The sequence below is a fragment of the Melanerpes formicivorus genome, unplaced genomic scaffold, assembly GCF_026170545.1.
Source record: "Melanerpes formicivorus ecotype bairdi unplaced genomic scaffold, bMelFor1.0.p_v2 SCAF_39, whole genome shotgun sequence".
Lineage (NCBI taxonomy): Eukaryota > Metazoa > Chordata > Aves > Piciformes > Picidae > Melanerpes > Melanerpes formicivorus.
Window position 1 is genome coordinate 6,164,577 of NW_027142391.1, and position 23,141 is coordinate 6,187,717.

The following is a 23,141-nucleotide window of genomic DNA, read 5'->3' on the forward strand; positions in this document are numbered from 1 at the left end:
CTGGGCTGAGATCATAACTTCAGCTCTGACCAAACAGAGTGCAGAGGGCGGGCCTGGCTCCTCTTTGAGGACCACCTTAGGCATGCTCCCACCCCTTGGCTAAAGAAAATAATGCAGACTCCACTCAGTTTTCTTTAGCTGGATAGTTATCATCTGGGAAACCCTTCCCACTGTAGGCTGCAGCAGTTAAAGGAATATTTGGAGTACCGAAGTTTTGGGTGTTGGTTTCTTTTTTGCAGTGATTTGGTTTTGTGATCACAACTCTCTGCTGCTTCCCCCCCTAAAATTCGGCAGAATTTGATTCCATCTGGGCTCAGGATTGGAAAGCTGTTCTCTAAGCTGATCAAAGATGTTTATTAAAGTTCAAATCTTCATCTTCATCCTAGGGACCATGCCTTTCATAGCACTGGCTGAAGAAGGTAAGGAGAAACTTTGCTTACAAATGATTTCCAGTCGTTCCCTGCAGTGTAACAGTTTGTCTGCTTACTCGTAGGCAGTAGAGTTGCTCTGTCCTGTTTATAAAACTCTTTTGCATGCTTAAGCTACTACTGGGCATTTACTATGGCTGTAAGCTGGAAATAAAATGCATCCAAAATGTTCAGATGGGCTGAGTTATGCTCCACTAGAGAAGAATGTTCTGTGTCGGTGCGAGCGAAGGAGAAGGGTACAAGCAGTCAGGGAAGGCAATAATCCATCAGCAGCCCTTGGAAACATCTTCAGCTTCACTGCAATACAGGCAAAGGAGACTGCAAGAATAACTATTTGTAAGTGACAAGTAGGTGGCAAAACTCTTCATGAAAGTAACTTCTAAATCTTTCCACTCGCAGCTTCAGTTTTAGTCCTTGGAGGCTTTACAGCAGCTTAGAGGTTGAGCCCTGTGCAGGGCTTTGCTAATGCTGATTTAGCCATAGGTGATACAGACAAGTGAGGGAAAATAAACCAGGAAGAATTATGACCCAAGACAGATTTGTCAAGTGTTGGGGAACTGCTCAGAAAAAGTTGATTTGGCAAACTCTTTCTTTTGAATTTTCTAAGAAAGGGGCAACAGGTAAACCAGATGGTTTAGGTCTTTTTATGGCTAAAGGAGAAGAGGCTAATTTATGAAGAGTAAATCAGGGTTACCCTGAGCAGCACTTGATTCCAGGAACATTCTGAATTCAGTCTGTGTAGTATTTGACTCATGATGAATGATTTGGCCATCAGGCAGTGTGCCTGATGCATGTGCAAACAGAAAGCATGCCTGTAGAGGTGAAATACAGTTACCCTTGCTGTGGAACATGTTCCAAGTACTAATGCTCTGCAAACAACCTGGAGCTCAACCTAGCAGTCTTCTAAAGCATCAATCTATTTGTCTGACCTGGATCTGGGGACATTAACTGAAACATTTACCCAGATTTTGGCCTGGTGACAGTCAATATTGTTCTGCTGGGTGTAATGGAGTTGTACTGGAGCTGGAGGTGGGGAGATTCAGGCTGGAGGTGAGGAAGAGGCTCTTCACCATGAGAGTGGTGAAGCCCTGGAATGGGTTGCACAGGGAGGTGGTTGGAGCCCCATCCCTGGAGGTGTTTAAGCCCAGGCTGGATGAGGCACTGGGCAGCCTGATCTAGTGTGGGGTGTCCCTGCCCATGGCAGGGGGGGTGGAACTAGATGATCCTTGTGGTCCCTTCCAACCCTGACTGATACTATGATACTATGATACCAATATGTGTGTGGGTGTTGGCTTGAAACTTCTAACGAGACTTCCTGGTGTCCTCTGTCCGAGTGAGGCTGGAAGTTTGCAGTTGTGCTTCAAACCCTTACAGAAAGTCTAAGAGTCACAAGTCACAAATATTGCTGTCTAGGCTCCCTCAGCTAGTTCATCCTTGGAAAAGCACCAATGTTAAATGTACCAAAGTTTCAAGGCATTGAGGCAAACACCATTTTATAGAATCAATTTCAGCAGTTTCTAGAACAGCACAACTGCAGGGAAAGAAGGTCTTCTCTTTAGGCTTTTTGGGGAATACTGAAGCATATTTTCTCTCAAATCTGAGAGGAGCCCAGCAACCATCAGGTTGAAACCCTCCTAAGCCTGGAAAATGTTTTAATATTACCTGCTTGCAACATTCTGTTTTCACCAGCATAGTCTGATAGCTGCATCTAGAACTCAGTATTTCAGGCTTTCATGGAGTTTAGGTTTTATGACTTTCTTCACATGTAGGATAACTACCAAAGGATACACCAGGAAAATAACATCCCAGATCTATAATAACCAAGTTCCAAATATTTAGCATGCACATCACCGCTATTTCCTGATAACCATCAGCAATTACAAGTTAGAACAGACTTGAAGTGAGAGTTTCCAGATCTAGAATAACCAAGTTCCAAATATTTAGCATGCATATCACTGCTGTTTACTGATAACCATCGGCAATTACAAGCTAGAACAGACTGGAAATGACAACTGCCTGTGGCAATCTCTGCCTCCACCAGCAGCAGGGCTGGGAGAATTTTTGGCTTACTAGGTGCAGTGTGTATATTCAGATACCTGAACTTCTGGGGTAAACAGATGGACCTGAGGGCTTTTAAAGGGAAAAAAGTCTCCTTTTCAGATTCCAATGCCTCTGATCAGGCCATACACAAATCTGAAGCTACCCTTTGGTTATATCTTGGCACTCCATCTTATGAGACCAAAGCAAGAAAAGCAGCTTTGTTTTGATCAGGAAGAGGATCTCCAGAAAGATTATTGTTGGTTCCAAATTCCTCCTTTGATTGCCAAGTATGTTTAATTCCAGTGTTGACCCTAGCTGTAAGCATAGGATTTCTCCCCTTCCAGGTAGTGATCCACAGTTTGAGCAGTTTCATTAGGAGCTGCTGCAACTTTCCAAAAGGCCAGAGGCTCAGAAACTGTTTCAGGACAACTGTGAACCAGAAACATGGTTGAAAAATAGCAGCTCCCAGTGACACAGACACAGGACTGCCAACCAACCCAGGAACAACAATTCAGTGAAAGCCTAAGAATCTTAAGGGATAAGTCAGAAATGCTTAAACTTTCTCTGCTCAGAATAGGCAAATTACATCTAACAACAGTAAGTTAAAAATGAATGAAGAATTCCATCACCATTTCCTGAGTTTGTGCAATCAACAGGAATATTTGGTCCCAAAGTCAGCAGTGTGGTTTCCAAAAGAAAAGATAAAGGCTCTTTTTCTCGGGAGGACCATAAAGTGAGACATAATAAAGCTGTTAAAGGCCAAAATACCTCACTGATGGAGGAAATGAAGGGAATTAACTTATTCATTCACTCCACTCTTTATGTGAGCTTCCAAATAAAATTAAGGGCAGAAATTAGCAAAAGTAGAGAAAGAAAACTTAATAGCAAAGCAGACATCAGTCTGTCTGAAACTCAGTCACGTGTGCTCTTTTTGTATCATCCATTTATGGCTTAAATCCTGACTGAGAGACCAATTACTCTGCCTTAAAACCAAGGGCAGCACTCAAGCTGATCAATTTTTAGACTAAAGTACTTCCTACTGAACGATTGGCAAACAGATGTTTGTCTTTCTGTGGCTCTGCTCAGTGCATGAAACCCCAGGCAAACCTTCACACACAGGATCAGCCTGAATGAGTTGAAACAGAAGTTTGTCTCATTGTTTTCTAGGCACAGCATTAATCAATCAAAAGCAGAAGCATTCACATGAATGCTTTACAGAGGCAACACGTTTCCTAATTCAAAGCCTTTCCCATGGTGCCAGGATCACTGCAGAGAAGATCATCACCCCGTTTGCTGTCACATAACATGAACAAAATTTAACATGATTGTTTAACAAGTTACCACATGTCACTCGAGCTGTATCAGCTGTCCCTGTGCCTGATCTCACCTGGAGGCAAACACTGGATTATGCCTCCTTGTGCAAGTCTCAGAATCAAACAGGTTTGTGTTTCACATTTGTTTTGGAGTCAAAGTAAGCACAAGGATAGGAGAACTGAGATGAAAAAATGTTCACATGGCAAGAATGGAAATTGAAGGTTGGAGTCAAGCATGAAAGACTGAAATTTTCTGGGTCTCAAGATTAGAGAGGGAAAAAAAAAGACAAAAATCACAAGAAAAGACTTTTTGTTTCCAAATTCTCTTCATAGAATCCTAGAATGAAGCTTAGGCTGGAAGGGACCTTAAGAGATCATCTACTCCAACCCCCCTGCCATAGGCAGGGATGCCTCTCAACTACACTTGGCTGCTCAAGGACTCATCTAACCTGGCCTTGAAAATTCCCAGGTTAGAGGCACCCACAACCTCTCTGGGCAACCTATTGCAGAGTCTCACCATCCTCCTACTGAAAAACTTCTTCCTAAGCTCCAGCCTAACCTTGCTCTCCCTCAGCTTCAACCATTCCCCTTTGTCCTGTCTCCAGACACCCTTATGAAAAGTCCCTCTGCAGCCTTCCTGTAGGAGCCCTTCAGGTATTGGAAGGGAGCTCTAAGGTGCCCCCCAGATTCTTCTCTTCTCCAGGCTGAACAACCCCAGCTCCCTCAGCCTATCAGCCTATCCTCATAGCAGAGGTGCTCCAGCCCTTGATTTCCCCAGACTGTTGCCATTTAGTGTCAAGACTAAACAGTTAAGTTAGGCAACTCTAAACCATTCTGAAAATCACATTCTGTGACTGCTGTTAGTAAGTAGGTGAACAAGCAAAGTGAACAGTCATTGTGACTCAAAAGGGAGCCACCACTATTCTACTAAAGCATGACAAAACCTTTCACCCTGCATCTGGCTGCATCATGAATGATGAATACTGCTGTGCATATGCCTCCATATATGCCTCTTGTAAACTGTTGTACTGTGCTCTCAGTCTAGCTCTACATGCCCAATACCCAAAACCTGACTATCAGCAAAAAGGAGAAAAACACCTTCATGGATCTGCCTTTTGCAGTTTCTTGGTAAAAGACTAGCAGGGAACAGAGAAGATTTGCTTTCTTCAGAGGAAATAGAAACTTGGCCATTTGTACCTCAAAAGTCAGTTTTTGAATCTGGGCAACTTTCCAAGCAAAGGAAACAGTCATATTTAAAAGCTCTCAAGTGGAGCTTTCAGTAACTCAGACTGCGTAGTGACAACTAGACACAGAGGCCAGACCCTCAGCTCCTGTAATTCAGCAGTTTCCACTGAACCCTTGCTTTCAGCCCTGATCTAGTCCTTGCAAATGCTCTGCAAAATGAAGCAGCTGAGAACTTAGAGAGCTTTTTAACAGATGATTTAAAAACCAGCAAGGGCAGGCTAGCCCACAGCACGCAGGCTGTTGGGCTCCAACAAAGGCATGCAATGTTTTCCTTCTTGTGTCATTTGAGGCAAGCCATACATTCATGTGCACCACAGAAATGACTACTGTTTGCCCAGCTCTAGCATATGGTCTGTCTCAGTTGCACCTTTGTTTTGTTGGTTTGTTTGCTTTTTGTCTGGATGTGGTCAGGGACTACAGGATGGAACTCAAACGCTGCCAGGATCTACTATTCACTGCATCCTAGATGCATGCTGCAGGCAGGCAGCCTCTGAAAGGGCTTCCTCTGAGCTGTGTGTGCACAAACCACACCCTCAGTTTGAATTCATGCTGCAGCAAGGCTCACAAAGCTGTGTGGTGCACGACATGCTGCACAGTGTTTCAGAAGATGATGTAGCACTGGGAGTGTAGGATCAGGAGTATAGGGAGTATAGGACTGGGAATTGAGTCATGCTGTGATATAGGACTGGGAATAGAGGCATGCTGGGATATAGGACTGGCAGTATAGAAATCCTGGGATGTTCCAAAGAGAACCCAGCAAGAAAAAGGAAGACAAATTTACTGCTGATTTCCAACTCACTGTCTCAGAAGCCTGGCCAGAGAGTCTCAAAGGAAAAAGAAACTGATGCTGAGCATTCTCACATTGCTTTATGGCTTCCTCATGTTTTTCCATCACTGCATTTGTTGATGACAAACATGACAACATCCAGCATAAATGCCATCAGAATGATCCTTTGAGAGGGCACAATTCAGCTGTGCACAGCACTTCAGGCAGACATGTACTCTTAGGAGGGCTTGAGCAGCGTGTGAGATGCTGCTACATTTGTAAAGGGGACGCAATTTCAAGTGCCTATTAAAATGTTTTTTCAATGGCTATGAATCACATCCAAATATTAGCCAGTAAGTTATTAGTTAGTATGAAAGTCAGACTAAACACATTTGAATGGATCTTGCATGCTATGTGGCAATATAAAGCAGTTAGCCAAAAACCATCCTGGGAACAAAATTAAAGCCCAGCCAGTGTCTAGTTCCAGGGTTTATCGTGAATGCTTCAAACAAGTGAGAGCAGAAATCATGCAAACAGTTCTGCTGGCAGATAGAAGGGGTAGTAACCTTCAAAGTAGCTGTGAAAGGGCACGTGGCTACAGCCTCAGGTTTGGGGAAGAGATTAGTTTATTACTGTAGTAGAGGTCATTCCTTAATTCCTGTCATCTGCATTGACACATCCCAATATTTGTACCCAAATGGTCTGCATTCTGCAGCACATCCCAGAAAATTTGTACTTTTGTCCTTGTCTCAGCACCAATGCTGATTCCTTGTCAGCCATGGAGGGACAAACAGCACTCTGATGGTGCAGCTTTAAGTGCCACTTACAGAACAGTGCAAAACTCCGAGCTTGCTGCCCCAAGCAAACCCTTACTGCCCAGGGAAAACAATGCAATTGCTAGCAAGACTGCAAAGAGGTGCACAGGGTCATGGGGCAGCAAATACCACTGATGATCTGGATGAGGGGGTCGAGTCAGTCATCAGCAAGTGTGCAGATGACACCAAGTTAGGAGCAGATGTTGGTCAGTTAGAGGGCAGAAAGGCTCTGCAGAGGGACCTCGACCGACTGGGCAGATGGGCAGAGTCCAGTGGGATGGCATTCAACAAGTCCAAGTACACTTTGGCTATGGCAATCCCATGCAGAGCTACAGGCTGGGGGCAGAGTGGCTGAGAGCTCCCAAACAGAGAGGGACCTGGGGGTGCTGATCGACAGCCACCTGAATATGAGCCAGCAGTGTGCCCAGGTGGCCAAGAGGGCCAATGGCATCCTGGCCTGCATTAGGAATAGTGTGGCCAGCAGGAGCAGGGAGGTCATAGTGCCCCTGTACTCTGCTTTGGTTAGGATGCACCCTGAGTACTGTGTCCAGTTCTGAGCCCCTCAGTTTAAGAAGGACATCAAAACACTTGAAGGTGTCCAGAGAAGGGCAACAAGGCTGGGGAGAGGCCTTGAGCACAGCCCTATGAGGAGAGGCTGAGGGAGCTGGGATTGTTTAGCCTGGAGAAGAGGAGGCTCAGGGGTGACCTCATTGCCCTCTACAACTACCTGAAGGGTGGTTGTGGCCGGGAAGGGGTTGGCCTCTTCTCCCAGGCAAGCAGCACCAGAACAAGGGGACACAGTCTCAGGCTGTGCCAGGGGAGGTTTAGACTCGAGGTGAGGAGGAAGTTCTCCACCAAGCGAGTCGTTCAGCATTGGAATGGGTTGCCCAGGGAGGTGGTGGAGTCCCCATCCCTGGAGGTGTTCAAGAGGAGATTGGACGTGGCATTTGGTGCCAGGGTCTAGTCATGGGGTCTGTGTTGATAGGTTGGACTCGACGATCCTCGAGGTCCTTTCCAACCTAAGTTATACTGTGACACTGTGAAGAAAGGGGTTTTATCCCATGTCCACGAGGCAGCAGCTCAGGTCACTGCATTTACCAGACAAGAGGTCAGAGACTGACACAGCAACCTTATTAAAAGCATAAATCTTAGCAGACTCCTCTCTAGTTTCACAAGGAATACTCCAGATTGGAGTTTAAAACTTTCTTCCTTCTCAATGCCCACAGCCTTATGGCAGATTTTATCATGCATAAGAGAAAGCTTAGTAAGTTACCACCTTTTCCTCTTGTGGCTTTGCTTCATAGCTTGGGCTGTGGGTCATACCCATCAAGCAAGCACTTGAAGAGCAGTTATTTTCCTCTCTATTTTATTTGTTTTGCTTTTTCTGTGAGTATCCTATATATGGGCAATGTAGAATATGGTAGTATTCAGAAGGCATGTGATTTACTTCAGAAGCAGCCAAGTGGTTCTTGGCCAGTTGGCACTGGCTTTGTTCCTTTGGCTAAGCCAGGCACAGCAATAGAAACCATCTGTAGTGGGGTGTGGTGACCAGAGGAAATGTTTCTGACAATTCAGCGAAACACTGTCAGCAGCAGCCACATGGAATACCTGAGCAAAGTCATTCACACTCCAAATAAGGCTGAGCTAAAGCCTCCCTCCTGCAGCACGACCAGTTTCCAGCTGGCAGATACTTTCCAAAGTCCGTGGTATTTTGTCATCCAGCTTCCTCCGTCCTGCAAAGCAAAGCTGTCGGTCTGTGCGTGGCGAAGCTGCAGTAAGCACTCAGGAGTTAAGCAGCACATACTTTCCCCTGAACAACAAGAAGCTAGACATCACATGGCAGGGCATTTCCCTACAATATGGGACTGCAACTTCCAGAAAGAATTAACAGAAAAAGAAATTGCCAGTGCTGAATGCTGTGGCCCCAGGCAGGCTAAGGATACAAAGTTCTGAGGATACTGCAGATGTCAGGCATTTGACAGCATTTGACAGGAGCCACAGGTACAAAGGAGACTTGCAGATCTCATTAAGACACTTCCATCATTTCCCTTTTTTGAAGACTGAACATTTTAACTGTGTAAAGAAGGCAAAAATCCACAATCCACTATATTATATTCTTCAACCCCCCAACTTTTCAAAATCCACACCATTTTGTAGCCTGGATTTGGCAGTGTTGAACTGCCCAAGCCCCAACAACCCACACCTATATGCTTTATAAAAGCCATGGAATCATGGAATGGCTTGGGTTGGAAGGGACCTCCAAAGGTCATCACAGTATCATAGTATCAGTCAGGGTTGGAAGGGACCACAAGGATCATCTAGCTCCAACCCCACTGCCATGGGCAGGGACACCCCACACTAGATCAGGCTGGCCACAGCCTCATCCAGCCTGGGCTTAAACACCTTCAGGGATGGGGCCTCAACTACCTCCCTGGACAACCCATTCCAGGGCTTCACCACTCTCATGGGGAAGAACCTCCTCCTCACCTCCAGCCTGAATCTCTCCAGCTTCATTCCATTCCCCCTAGTCCTATCACTACCTGAGATCCTGAGAAGTCTCTCCTCATCCTTCCTGTAGGCCCCCTTCAGATACTGGAAGGCCATAATTAGGTCACCTCAGAGCCTTCTCTTCTCCAGACTGAACAGCAGTCAGCTAGTCCAAACCCCCCTGCAGTCAGCAGGGGTATCCTTCACTACATGAGGTTGCTCAGAGCCTTGTTGGGACGTCAACCACCTCGCTGGACAAGCTGTTCCAGTGCTCCAGCACCCTCATGGTGCAGAACTTGTTCCTAACAGCCAATCTAAATCTACTTTTCTCTAATTTCAAATCATTGCCCCTCATCCTATCACTTCAGGTCTTTGTGAACAGTCCCTCTGCAGCCTTCTTGTAGCCCCTTCAGGTACTGGAAGGCTGCTATTAGGTCTCCCTGGAGCCCAATGTCCCCAAATTCTTAACCAATTGTAGAAAACTGATGGAAAACTACTTCTAGAGAAAATAAAGATGAGGTAAGTTTTGGAGCTGACTGTGGAACACATTTAAATAGAGGATGAACCCAACTAACAGACAAATTGGTATTTGAAAACTCCAGAGCTGCTGCTGAGATGCCTTACCTAATCACATGCTTCTGCTCCACCACCATGCATAAGAGTTTCCACTGAGGCACAACCAATTCCAGTGATGAGAGCCTCTTTGCTCATCATCAAACTAAGGTCCAAGTAAAGCATGTTTCCTCAGAAAGGGAGTTCTTGTGTCAGGACACCACTGTTGAGTAAATCATGTCCAAAACAGGATGGCTCACACATGAACATTTGCAGTCCTTCAAACAACACCACTTGCTCTGCAACAGTTCAGGAAACAAACACTGGAAGAGTCATCTTCAGATAGCTCAGAAATCTCAAACAGAAGGGTGAATCTCCCAGGTGACCTGTCATGCTAAATTCTTTCCCTTGCTTTTCTAGAGAGGCATTCCACCAAGCAGCTATCTAGCACAGCTGGACAGGATAAAATACGGTCTTGATATGATAGAGACAAATAAACTTCACTGGTAAGATCAAAGCAGCTGTTCCCCTGCTGCTTAACTTTTTTAAGCTGTTATTTATAACTGAAGCTCTGTTTTATTCAAAACAGGAGCAGAGGGACAATATGCACTAAAAGTTATTTCAGCTCTTGCTAGAGGGATCTCTTTAAGGTTAGCCTTAACAGGCGAGCTAAGGTTAGCTTAACACAGCTTGCGTGCTGGGTTCAGTTCTGGGTACCACACAGTATAAGAAAGACATTGAGGTCCTGGAGTGTGTCCAGAAAAGAGCAGGGAGGCTGGTGAGGGGTTTGGAGGGCATCATATGAGGAGCAGCTGAGGGAACTGGGACTGTTCAGTCTGGAGAAGACAAGGCTAAGAGGAGAGTTTATTGCTCTCCTCAGCTACCTCAAATGAGGTTGAAGTGAGGCTGCTCTTGGTTCTCTTCTCCCAAGGAACTAGGAATAGGATGAGAGGAAATGGGCTTAAGTTGTGCCAGGGAAAGTTTAGGTTGGATATCAGGAAATAGCTCTTTACAGAAAGAGTGGTCAGGCATTGGAACAGGCTGCCCAGGGAGGTGGTGGAGTCATCATCCCTGGAGGTGTTCAAGAAGTGTGTAGACGTGGTGCTTCAGGATATAGGTTTGCAGTCATGGTAGTTGGGTTACCATTGGACTCAATGATCTTAAAGGTCTTTTCCAGCCTTAATGATCCTATTTTTACCTACCAGTCTCTTATCACAGAGATGGAAACTCATTCTCTTTGAGGACTTCCTATTTCAAGAGCTAAGCTAAAGTACAAGCTCACAACTTTGCCCACTAGTGCCTGGGCTTACTCAGACTGCTGGGAAAGAAACAGGATCCTGCAGGGTTTTTCATCTTGCAAAGTGTGTTTGTTTGTTTTGGAGACACCTGAAAGAAATGCTAATGAACAACAGTTTTACAACTCCCTCTCCTTTCCAACACAACCACTGTGCTTTGAAAGCAGCCAGAAGTCGTTTTTCTAGTAAACTGTTACTCCATGCATAACAATGAGTCGTGAGCTCATCTTCCCCTAAGTGGGTCATGGGATGCTTAACCATGGGCTGGTTTAAAAGCAGTATTAAACTTTTAAAGACATCAGATTTTTTTTTGTCTTTCTCTCCTGGTGTGAGAATTTGCAGCCTGATAGCAGCTGGGGACTTTGAACTGAATGGCACCCAGCTGGAACTTTGGCAGGGAGAGCCACAGCCATTAATTCACATCTGTGGCTATGTATAGCTGCGAAGAGAAGAGTCCATCCTGCTGGCTGGAGGCAATCACAAAGCTGTGAGGCAATGTTCTTATTTACAGCCTCCCCTAACATGATATTAAGAACATATGCAGAAGCACTACTTAAGCCTATGGCTGTTGCTACACTTGGCTCACATCAGATGTAACCAATACATGACTGCAGCACACCTCTCCTTACATCCTTACAGGTTGCCCAGGGAGGTGGTGGAAGCCTCATCCCTGGATGTTTTTAAGGCCAGGCTGGATATGGCTCTGAGCAACCTGCTGCAGTGTGAGGTGTCCCTGCCCATGGCAGGTGGCTGGAACTGGATGATCCTTGAGGTCTCTTCCAACCTTGATTCTGTGATCCCATTTACACTCCTTTCCTGTCAGTGGGTACAGGGGAAGAATGGAATGGAATTGAATGGAATAGAATAGAATAGAATAGAATAGAATAGAATAGAATAGAATAGAATAGAATAGGCCAGACCAGACCAGGTTGGAAGAGACCTTCAAGATCAAGTTTCAACTCCAGTAGTTTCTCCATTTCAGTTAAATATTTTTTACTTCATGATGACTTTCTCTGACAGAGTTGTGTAGTATCAAAGATTCCTTCCCACAAATGCAGAACAAATTACCTCCAAATTCCCTCCCAGCCTCTCTTTTAGTAGCAGTAGGGTCTGTTTAGCTACCAACCAAACCACCTCCAGTGTCTGTCCAGACAGACAAACCAGGACATGCGGTCCAGGGACTGTTCTCCAGCAAACACAGGACCCCAGTCTAAACACAGCATTATGCAGGGCTGGGACCAGACACAGAAATCAGTTCAGCCTGTGAGTTTTAAGAATAGGGGAGCCATATTACTCTGGTTTCCCTTTCCAGTTAAGGCAGCACTCCCAAGGATGACCCAAGTCTCAGGTGAGCTGAATTACCTCCTAGAATTATTTATCTTTCCCTATAGACTATAAAAGAAGATAAGGACAGACACCTTATTTAGGTGCCTTTATTAAGAGCCTAAAATTAGGCATGATTAATCTGGGCCACCTCCTTTTGTCACACACTGTGCAGAGGGCAAATGCACGGAAATAGATTTGCTGTACGTCACTCAGTGCCAAGAACCTGCAATAACTAACCCACAAAGAATGACTTTTATGTTTCTTTGTGACATCCACTAATTCTCTGTGCTTCTGTTCTATGACACTGTTTCCTTTCCTTTTGTTCTGTGACACTGTTTCCTTTCCTGCCTTCACCATCAGGTAATTCCTCAGGGCTGAAAGCTATGGCCACGCCAAGAGCGTAAGCAGCTTCTCTCTATAAGCTGCTTGCTGTTAACACATAAAAGGTATTTCACTTTGTGCCTGGAGGTTTTCCTCTGGTAATTGGTGTTCTCCATCTGTGCTGATTTTGCAACTAGTGAAAAGAAAGGCTTTTTTTTTTTTTCAGTTCCACCTGGGATTACAAAGGTAAACTGATCCATGCACAATGCACATTGTTGAGCTCTGTTGCTATTTCTTCCTTTACACTTTAACATTAACACATTACTGTGTCCAGTTCTGGAGCCCCTATTACAAGAGGGATATGGAGGTGCTGGAACATGTCCATAGAAGGGCCACAAGGATGAGCAGAGGGCTGGAGCTGCTCTGCTGTGAGGACAGACTGAAGGAGTTGGGGTTGTTCAGTCTGCAGAAGAGAAGGCTCCGAGGTGACCTCATTGTGGCCTTCCAGTATCTGAAGGGGGCTACAAGAAGGCTGGGGAAGGACTTCTCAGGATCTCAGGTAGTGATAGGACTAGGGGGAATGGAATGAAGCTGGAGGTGGGGAGATTCAGGCTGGATGTGAGGAGGAAGTTCTTCACCATGAGAGTGGTGAAGCCCTGGAATGGGATGTCCAGGGAGGTGGTCGAGGCCCCGTCCCTGAAGGTGTTTAAGCCCAGGCTGGATGAGGCTCTGGCCAGCCTGATCTAGTGTGAGGTGTCCCTGCCCATGGCAGGGGGGTTGGAACTAGATGATCCTTGTGGTCCCTTCCAACCCTGACTGATACTATGATACTATGATACTATTTAGATAGCATAATCCCACTATTGGACTTTAAAAACATTACTTTATAGGCAAAAAAAACCCACAAGTTTTGTTCTAAAATGGTGCCCTGGCTGAAAATATCCTGATATTTAGAAGGTGGCTAAGTCAACACACCTAAAAGTCAAGCTCCATTTATTCTGCCTCAAGGCTGCTTTTCAAGGCTGCTCACCCAGGGTATTTCAGCCCCAAATGCCCAAACCCTCTGTTTTTACCATCTCACTTAGAAATTTACCCTGGGTTTTTCTAGACTTACCATGGATTATAAGGTGATGCTGGGGAGACTGGCTGCTTTAATTAGCCACTATTTTAGGCCTCATGTTGGCATAATGTGAATATGAATGAATTCTTCATCTGTGAGTGCCTAAGGTAACACTCTCATACCCTTTTGGCTCTTAAATAGAAAGCCTAGCTGTGTTCAGGCATATAAAGGTATAAAATTATGAAATCCTATTTACCTGAGTAAACATGGAATTAGAAACCTATGTTTAGATCACTGTTTAGTCTGTTGGCAATGGGAGGAAGGTCTCAGGCTTACTTTGCTAAAGAGGGCTGAAAAAGCTTTAGTTTGCTTCAAAGAGTAGTTTGGGGAGCAAGGAAAAATATTTGCAAGCTTGCAGCAGAATACAGATGAGTTCCAAGCAAAAGCAGAGATTGTTTTTCCCAGTGTCAAACCATTCAGCCTCTGTATAAAAAGTTCAGTTAAAGAGCCAGGGCATTTTGGTTTTTAAAGTCATTGCTAAATTAAATCTTCTCTGTCTCATTTGAAATCACACTGTCATGTTATTTGTAAGGAAAACAGACCCAGTTTCAACATCTGGCATGTCAAAGAGCACAGGTGACACATCTAGGTCTAGAATAAAGCCTGGGATATCAAAGAGCACAGGTGACACATCTAGGTCTAGAATAAAGAAGGAGACCTTACATTGTCAGCTAAAGAACTCAAATTCTGGCAAGTGGGGTTTGCAGCCTCAGGGAAAGCTCTGAACAGATTTGTGTAGGAATAGTTTCTGAACTCTAGCTGCACTCAAACATTAATTACACTTCCATAAATAAAGGTTGCAGCTGGGAGTGAGTTGAAAGATGGGAGAAAGCTCCTGCTGGTTTAGCAAATGGGAGCTGCCTGAGGGGATTTATCCAAATACATGAGCTGAGGGAGCTGGGGTTGGTCAGCCTGGAGAAGAGAAGAATCTGGGGGGACCTTAGAGCTGCCTTCCAATACCTGATGGGAGCCTACATGGAGAGGGACATTTCATGAAGGTGTCTAGAGACAAGGCGGAATGGTTTGAGCAGGGTTAGACTTAGGAAGAAGTTCTGCAGTATGAGGGTGGTGAGACACTAGAGCAGGTTGCCCAGAGAGATTGTGGATAACCCCTCCCTGGAGGTGTTTAAGGCCAGGTTCAGTGAGGCTGAGTCCACTTGAGAAGTGTCCCTGCCTATAGAGTGGAGGTTGGAGTAGGTGATCTCTAAGGTCCCTTCCAGCCTAAGCCATCCTATGGTTCTATGAGCTAGTGCTGAACTAGAAATCTGAAACCTGGAAGGGAACCTCATTATTAAAAGGGAAATCTTTTCTTGGACAAAGAGTTCAGTAGCAAACTCGCTTCAAGGTTGTGCCAGGGCTAAGTGATGTGTACTTAAGCTCTTTGTGCCACAGCTCTGCACAGAACTACAGCAGAATCCAATGTTAATCCAAATAATTTTGCAAACCTAAGGGTGCAGGGAGACAGAACACCACAGAGATCTCACATTTAACCCTTTGCATGAAGGAGCCAGGGTGTCTGACAAACAAGTGAAATCCCAACTCCTTTTCCAATTATTTTATTCAGCAAGCTCAGCTTTAGAAGAAGAAAGTGCAACAATGGACTTCAGAGACAGAAATGACACAGAATATGAAGAATTACCAACTTGGGTGAGTATCATTCTAAGTAAAGGTTCCCTTAGGATATCCTGATCACATATTCCTGGTACTATCTTGTGGCTTAGAGTTTGAGAAATCATTGTGAATGATCAAGAGTAACCTTGAGCTCCAACATAAGTGATCTAACACTAATGCATCTGATTTGCAAGCAATCAGGTTGAAGGTGACAGAGCTGAAAACATTTTGTGGCAGTTGTTCTGTGCTGCACAGAGCTTTCACAGCCTGCACATTCTCTGCCATCTACCTCTTCTGCTTCAGGATCTCTCCATTAGCTTCAGGGAAACCAAACTGACAAAGCAGTGTCAAAAACTAACAGCAAAAGGCAGGTCTGTAACGCTCTGCAGTCCTCTCCTACACCTTTTGTAGTCCTACAGAGGTCACATAATCTAGAAAGCCTTCAGCTGGGAAATCAAATCAGCTTAATTTGGGTTGGTTTTGGTGGAGGGTTTTTTTGTTTGGTTGGTTTGGTTGCTTGCTTGTCTGTTTGGTTTTGTGGTCCTTGTACAGAAGTGAAAGGTGACAGGTGAGGCACAGAGCACCTGCCAGACCAAGAAATGTAAATGCTCATTTCATCCACATTGGCTGAATGTACTGAGCTTTTCTTCTCCCTCTTTTCCCCCCCTCCCCCATTCTTGTAGTTGCCCACAAGACTACACAATGTAACAAATCTCTTGCAGTTTGGACAACTGATGACCACAGAAAGTGCTGTGGCACCAGCTGAAGACAGTGGCAATTCTACTGATTATGAAGCTAACACAGAACACGCTGATGGTAAAAAAGTGTAAATCCTTCATTTCTCTTTTCTTACAGCTAAGTTTTCCTGACAGCCACTAAACACTATCTGCAAAATTCAAGTACCAAGTTTGAGGTGCTCTCAAAGGTCACATTCCTGATTACTGAAAGGGGGAAGTAAGACTTCTAAAATCATAGAATTGTCTTGGTTGGAAAAGACCTCTTAGATGATGGAGTCCAACCTTCAGCCTAACACCACCATGGCCATCAAACCATGTCCCAGTGTGCCATGGCCAACTGTGACATTAATTCAAGGACTAATTCAAATCAAACATTTCAATGGGGGGCAGAACTTCAAGATTTAGACTGGATGTTAGGAAGAAATTCTTCATAGAGGGAGTGATTGCCCATTGGAATGTGCTGCCTGGGGAGGTGGTGGAGCTGCCCTCACTGGAGGTGTTTAGGAGGAGACTTGATGGGGTGCTTGGTTGCATGGTTTAGTTGATTAGATGGTGTTGGATGATCTTGAAGGTCTCTTCCAACCTCCCCTCCCCTCCCCTCCCCTCTCCCCTCCCCTCCCCTCCCCTCCCCTCTCCCCTCCCCTCCCCTCTCCCCTCCCCTCCCCTCCCCTCCCCTCCCCTCCCCTCCCCTCCCCTCCCCTCCCCTCCCCTCTCCTCTCCTCTCCTCTCCTCTCCTCTCCTCTCCTCTCCTCTCCCCTCCCCTCCCCTCCCCTCCCCTCCCCTCCCCTCCCCTCCCCTCCCCTCCCCTCCCCTCCCCTCCCCTCCCCTCCCCTCTCCTCTCCTCTCCTCTCCTCTCCTCTCCTCTCCTCTCCTCTCCTCTCCTCTCCTCTCCTCTCCTCTCCTCTCCTCTCCTCTCCTCTCCTCTCCTCTCCTCTCCTCTCCTCTCCTCTCCTCTCCTCTCCTCTCCTCTCCTCTCCTCTCCTCTCCTCTCCTCTCCTCTCCTCTCCTCTCCTCTCCTCTCCTCTCCTCTCCTCTCCTCTCCTCTCCTCTCCTCTCCTCTCCTCTCCTCTCCTCATCTGAAGGATGGGTTTCCCAGAGATACTTCTTCCCTTCTTTAGTTGATGAAACAGTCATGGATTAGTTTGGTTTGGAAGGGACCTTTAAAGGCCATCCAGTCCAATCCCCCTGCTAAAAAGCAGGGACATCCAGCTTGCCCAGGATCACAGTGGCCAGCTGGGGGTGGAATTTTTCCTGAGTAATCACTTCACATCCTGACTTCATAACATAGGGCCACTTACAAAAGGAATGAGTAGCTCACACCATTTTGCTCACCATGCTCTGCCAGTTCTACCCCAAGGCAGGCAGTAACTCTCTGAAGCCTTCACTGTCTTTTCAGATGATTAGTATGGAAATCAAACAGAAAGGAACTCAAGGAACTGTTAAACTGCCAAAAAGCCTTTATGAACCACAAAGTTCAGTACTGAGAGCACAGCAAAATTTTACCAGCATAAATCAGTCTAAGACAATTAAAATCTGATTTGTCTTAATGATTATTCTTTTATATCAAGTATGTATTAATCTTCAGTGTGATCACACTTAAGTTTCACTAGGACATATTAGATCACAACCAGCTCCTTAGATTCATTTCTGTTGCTTCAGAGAGTTCTTTGCACTCATTCTCCCAAACCCTTCCTTTGCTCACCTCCTATCAGGAGAAAACTGATTTCACAGCCCTCAAACTGTGCTGTGGTTGAGAACACTTTTTCTTGGTTCTAGCATTAGTAACTGGATTGAAAAACTCTGTAGAAAGTGGAGTGAATTACATCACTCTTCTCTTTCTGGCTCTACAGGTGGACTGAGTCGGGGACCAGAGAAACCTGAAAAAGGTAATAACCAAAAGAACTGCTTGAAAAGGCAAAGGAGAACTTAACTGCCAGGCAAGAGCCTTCTGGAAGCCACTAGCTATGGCCAAGCTATTCTTAAAGAAGTTTGGGAGGAGACATGACCTGTCCCTGATCTTCCTCCTCTTATCTGAAGGGTGGCTGTCGGGAGGATGGAGCCAGGCTCTTTTCAGTGACACCCAGTGCTAGGCTGAGGAGCAATAGATGCAAATTTAATCACAGGAAATTCCATCTCAGCAGGAGAAAAACGTTTTTATTGTGAGGGTGCTGGAGCCCTGGAACAGGCTGCTCAGAAAGGTTGTGGAGTCTCCTTCTCTAGAGATAAATTAGAATAAATTAGAATAAACCAAACCAGGTTGGAAGAGACCTTCAAGATCATCGTGTCCAACCCATCAACCAATCCAACCCACCCAAACAGCTAACCCATGGCACCAAGCACCCCATCAAGTCTCCTCCTGAACACCTTCAATGACGGCGACTCCACCACCTCCCTGGGCAGCCCATCCCAAAGGGCAATCACTCTTTCTGTATAGAACTTCTTCCTAACATCCAACCTGAACCTCCCCTGGCGCACCCTGAGACTGTGTCCTCTTGTTCTGGTACTGGGTGCCTGCGAGAAGAGACCATCATCCGCCTGCCTACAACCTCCCTTCAGGTAGTTGTAGAGAGTGATAAGGTCTCCCCTGAGTCTCCTCTTCTCCAGGCTGAGCAACCCCAACTCCCTCAGCCTCTCCTCACAGGGCTGTGTTCCAAGCCCCTCACCAACTTTGTTGCTCTTCTCTGGACTCGTTCCAGCAAGTCAACCTCCTTCCTAAACTGAGGGGCCCAGAACTGGACACAGGACTCAAGGTGTGGCCTAACCAGTGCAATGTACAGGGGCAGAATGACCTCCCTGCTCCTGCTGGCCACACTGTTCCTGATGCAGGCCAGGATGCCCTTGGCCCTTTTGGCTGCCTGGGCACACTGCAGGCTCATGTTCAGCCTACCATCGACCAGCACCCCCAGGTCCCTCTCTGCCTGGCTGCTCTCAGCCACTCTGACCCCAGCCTGTAGCACTGCATGGGGTTGTTGTGGCCAATGTGCAGAACCCGGCACTTGGATCTTCAAAACCTGCCTGGATGCATTCCTGTGTGACCTGCCCTAAGTGGTCCTGCTTTGCAGGAGAATTGGACTCGACCTCTGGAGGTTCATTCTAACCCCCAGCACTCTATGATTCTGTGATCTGTCTGTACAGAGTCCTCCAGCCCAAAGGCACATTAGCAGGCATGCAGGCTACAAATAAGCCTCAACTTACCAAACCTGCTTCAGAGCTCACAAGACAAAAACATTTTCCCCAAGAAGTGGGATGCAGCACAATAGTGTCAGTCCTATCAGTAGCCTCTTATTGAGGGTCTCCACCCTAACATTCCTGATTTCTTCTTTCAGGTGGTCTGGAAACAATTGCACTGGTTGGAATAATTATTGGGATCATAGTTGCAGTTGGAATCCTTGCAGGAATCATAATTGCTGTCGTAAGGAAGATGTCAGGCAGGTACTCGTAAGTAAATTGCTAATCAGACTTTTCTGACAAGCATCCTCCTCTGAGCAAGGTCACAGGAATGGCTTTGGAAATGTCTAATGCTTCTATTTTGACAAAATAGCCTAGTCCCATGCTAGAGAGTGCCTGCTGATGCTGCAAGAGCTGCCAGTGTGATGGGGGTGATCCAAACCCTCCCACATGCTCCAGAAAAAATTGCCAGAGTCTTCAATCGTGCTGTTATAATACGAATGAGGTTTTGATGCACTGTGAAGTCATAGTTTCACAGTTTCATTCAGGGTTGGAAGGGACCACAAGGATCATCTAGTTCCAACCCCCCTGCCATGGGCAGGGACACCCCACACTAGATCAGGCTGCCCAGAGCCTCATCCAGCCTGGTCTTAAACACCCCCAGGGACGGGGCCTCGACCACCTCCCTGGACAAGTGTTACAAGGCCAGCTTCTGGATAGCATGAACACTGACATGGGATCTTTACCTTACTACTCTGAGCATCTTTGGAAGCTGTTGTGCCATCAGTAAGATTCATTGGTACCATGCAAATGTAAAGTGCTTTCCAAAGTCCAAATTAGAATCACTGAATGGCTCAGTTTGGAAGGGACCCCAGTGACCACCTACTCCAACCCCCCTGTCATGGGCAGGGATGCCTCTCAACTAGACTTTGTTGCTCGAGGCCTCATCCAACCCAGCCTTGAACACCTCCAGGGAGGGAACATCCACAGTCACTCTGGGCAGCCTATTCCAGAGGCTCCCCACTTGTGTACTGAAGAACTTCTTCCCAAGATCCAGTCTCACCCTACTCTCAAACTTCAAACCCTTTCCCATTGTCCTGTCTCTAGACACCCTTAGGAAAAGTCCCTCTCCAAGCTTTCCTGAAGTCTCCCTTCAGGTACTGGCAGGCAGCTCTAAGGTTCCCCTGCTCTAGGCTGAACACCCCCAACTCCCTCAACCTATCCTCACAGCAGAGGTGCTCCAGCCCTTGGATCACCCTTGTGGCTCTCCTCTGGACTCACTCTGACATTTCAATTAGCAAGAAACCCACATTTAACAAATTCTGTTCACTTAGCATTAGGAGAAAGCAAAATATGAACTGGGAAGAGAAATAAAGCAGTGACTGGAAAAACATGAAGGGGGAGCAAAAAAAAAAGGATCACTTAAGTACCATCTTTAACAAGGAACAACAATAAAATCTGGTTTTTATTTTACAGGCCCTGAAAAAAGATGAAACAAGCAACCACGCCATTGTACACCAGAAAATACAAGTGCTTCTTATTTTATAAGAACTAAAGACTCTGCTAGTGTGAGGAAATGATCCATGGAAAATATGGTCAAAGAATTCCAGATCTATGGGGATCTCACAGCTCCAAGGACTTTCCCCCCTGCCCCAGACTACAGAGCATGGAACCTTTCATAGGATTTGATACTAACCAGGCATTCACTAAAAGAAACAAAACGATTATGCAGTAAGAAAAAAAGCCCAGCAGCAATGAGCCTTACATCTGAAATGTGATTTGCAGGTAATATATGCTAGCTTGAGTTTTCCAAACTGCTACCACAGATTATTTTCCATGGCCTTTTATGCAGTTCTTTAAAACCATCTCCAGAATGTAAGTGTTTGGTTTGTTTATTCTCTGGCTGGTTAAGTGCTTGTGGCATGTTTAGCTACTACTAGGATGATGTATCAAAAGGAAGAATTGGCTTCAGAGAGCACCAATTATTTACAAGTTTTGAAAGGATATGATATTGGAAGCTAAAATCTTCCCACAGCTGATACAGATTTTTCTGCTCTTCATATTTATGTGGCAAAAGCTGGTAGGCCCAGCTGGACCTGACCTACCGACTGAACGCTTGCTGATCCGACTGCTGCAGCAGGAACTTCCTGTCGGTCCTGTCTGCAGAGACATGCAGGGACTGAAACACACATCCTGAATTCAAGGGTGCTTGGAAAATACCCACTTTTGATGGGTCACTTTAACCAGTTCCTCAGCACGCTTTAGAGCTGGCATAGAGAAGCTTTTGAGTTGGTCTGTGCCATTTTCCCTTCCTCTGTCTCATTTCCTGACTGCAGAGTTGGCTTCTTTGATGCCACGAGTGCAACGCTAGATCAGAACGAGCTACAGATGCACCTTGGGAGTCTGCAGCTTTTCTGTGGCATATTTAGTGCAGCAGCACCTGAATGCACAGAGCTAAGAGCAAAGGTTTTGTATGTCCCACAGAATCACAGACTGCCAGGGGCTGGAAGGGACCTCAAAGGGTCATCCAGTCCAACCTGCTTGCCAGAGCAGGATCACCTAGAGCAGGTCACACAGGAACACATCCAGGCAGGTCTTGAATATCTCCAAAGTGAGAGACTCCACAGCCCCCTTGGGCAGCCAGGGCTCTGTCACCCTCACAATCACAGTATCATAGTAGTATCATAGTATCAGTCAGGGTTGGAAGGGACCACAGGGTTCCAACCCCCCTGCCATGGGCAGGGACACCCCACACTAGATCAGGCTGGCCAGAGCCTCATCCAGCCTGGCCTTAAACACCCCCAGGGACGGGGCCTCGACCACCTCCCTGGACAACCCATTCCAGGGCTTCACCACTCTCATGGTGAAGAACCTCCTCCTCATATCCAGCCTGAATCTCCCCACCTCCAGCTTCATTCCATTCCTCCTAGTCCTATCACTACCTGAGATCCTGAAAAGTCCTTCCCCAGCCTTGACATTTCTTTTCCTCATGTTTCCATAGAACTTATTTCATAGAGTCCTAGAGTCATAGAATCAATAAGGTTGGAAAAGACCTCAAAGATCAGCAAGTCCAACCTGTCACCCAACACCTCCTGACTACTAAACCATGGCACTAAGTGCTACGTCCAATTCCCTCTTGAACACCTCCAGGGACAGCGACTCCGCCACCTCCCTGGGCAGCACATCCTGTGCCTCTAGGTTCCACACACTGCCCCTTGTCCTGTCATTGGGCATCACTGAGCAGAGCCTGGCTCCATCCTCTTGGCACTCACCCTGCACATATTTATAAACATTAATGAGGTGACCATCAGTCTCCTCCTCTCCAAGCTACAGAGCCTCAGCTCCCTCAGCCTCTGCTCATAAGGAAGGTGTTCCACTCCCTTAATCATTTTTGTGGCTCTGTGCTGGACTGTCTCAAGCAGTTCCCTGTCCTGTCAGGTGGCTGCTGGGCATCATGTTTTCTAAACTAAGGCACTTCAGTGTTTGGTGTAAACATCATGATCACCCTTATGGTCCGTAATGGCTAAACATATCAACTTACCTAGGTTTGCTTTTCTGTTTCTTTCCTGTGCCATGAATTATATCAACACAGAATTTTGGAAATAAAGATTAGAGTGTAAATGGTCTTATTTTACAAGAATTGTTCTTGATTTTCTTTAACAACCTTATCAAATGTTTTAAACTTGCCTCAACTTTCCTAAGTGTCGCTGTCAGTGCAGCACCCACAGCCAACTCATCTGACACTGATAAATCACAGAATCAGGGAATGTTAGGGGTTGGAAGGGGCCTCTAGAGATCATCCAGTCCAACCTCCCTGCCAGAGCAGGATCACCCAGGGCAGGTCACACAGGAACACATCCAGGTGGGTTTGGAAAGCCTCCAGAGAAGGAGACTCCACAACCTGTCTGGGCAGCCTG

At 46.1% G+C, this 23,141-nt stretch overlaps 2 protein-coding genes across 7 annotated transcripts in view; one reads left to right on the top strand and one right to left on the bottom strand.

Annotated features, from left to right (window-relative positions):
• The window catches only part of LRRC38 (leucine rich repeat containing 38), a 67,154-nt gene that overhangs the window by 31,581 nt on the left and 12,432 nt on the right, over window positions 1-23,141 (bottom strand). The window lies entirely within an intron of this gene.
• PDPN (podoplanin) lies at window positions 144-22,849 on the top strand. 6 transcript variants are annotated; one of them, XM_068158488.1, is made up of 6 exons: window positions 144-419; window positions 15,273-15,355; window positions 16,003-16,135; window positions 17,907-17,942; window positions 19,383-19,494; window positions 20,701-22,849. In XM_068158488.1, exons 1-6 carry the CDS (start codon window positions 350-352, stop codon window positions 20,705-20,707), a joined length of 441 nt encoding a protein of 146 aa, XP_068014589.1. In that variant the 5' UTR covers window positions 144-349; the 3' UTR covers window positions 20,708-22,849. The 6 variants fall into 6 exon arrangements, with proteins under 6 accessions (XP_068014589.1, XP_068014592.1, XP_068014590.1 ...); XM_068158491.1 differs by having other exon boundaries at window positions 19,383-19,488; XM_068158489.1 differs by having other exon boundaries at window positions 19,383-19,484.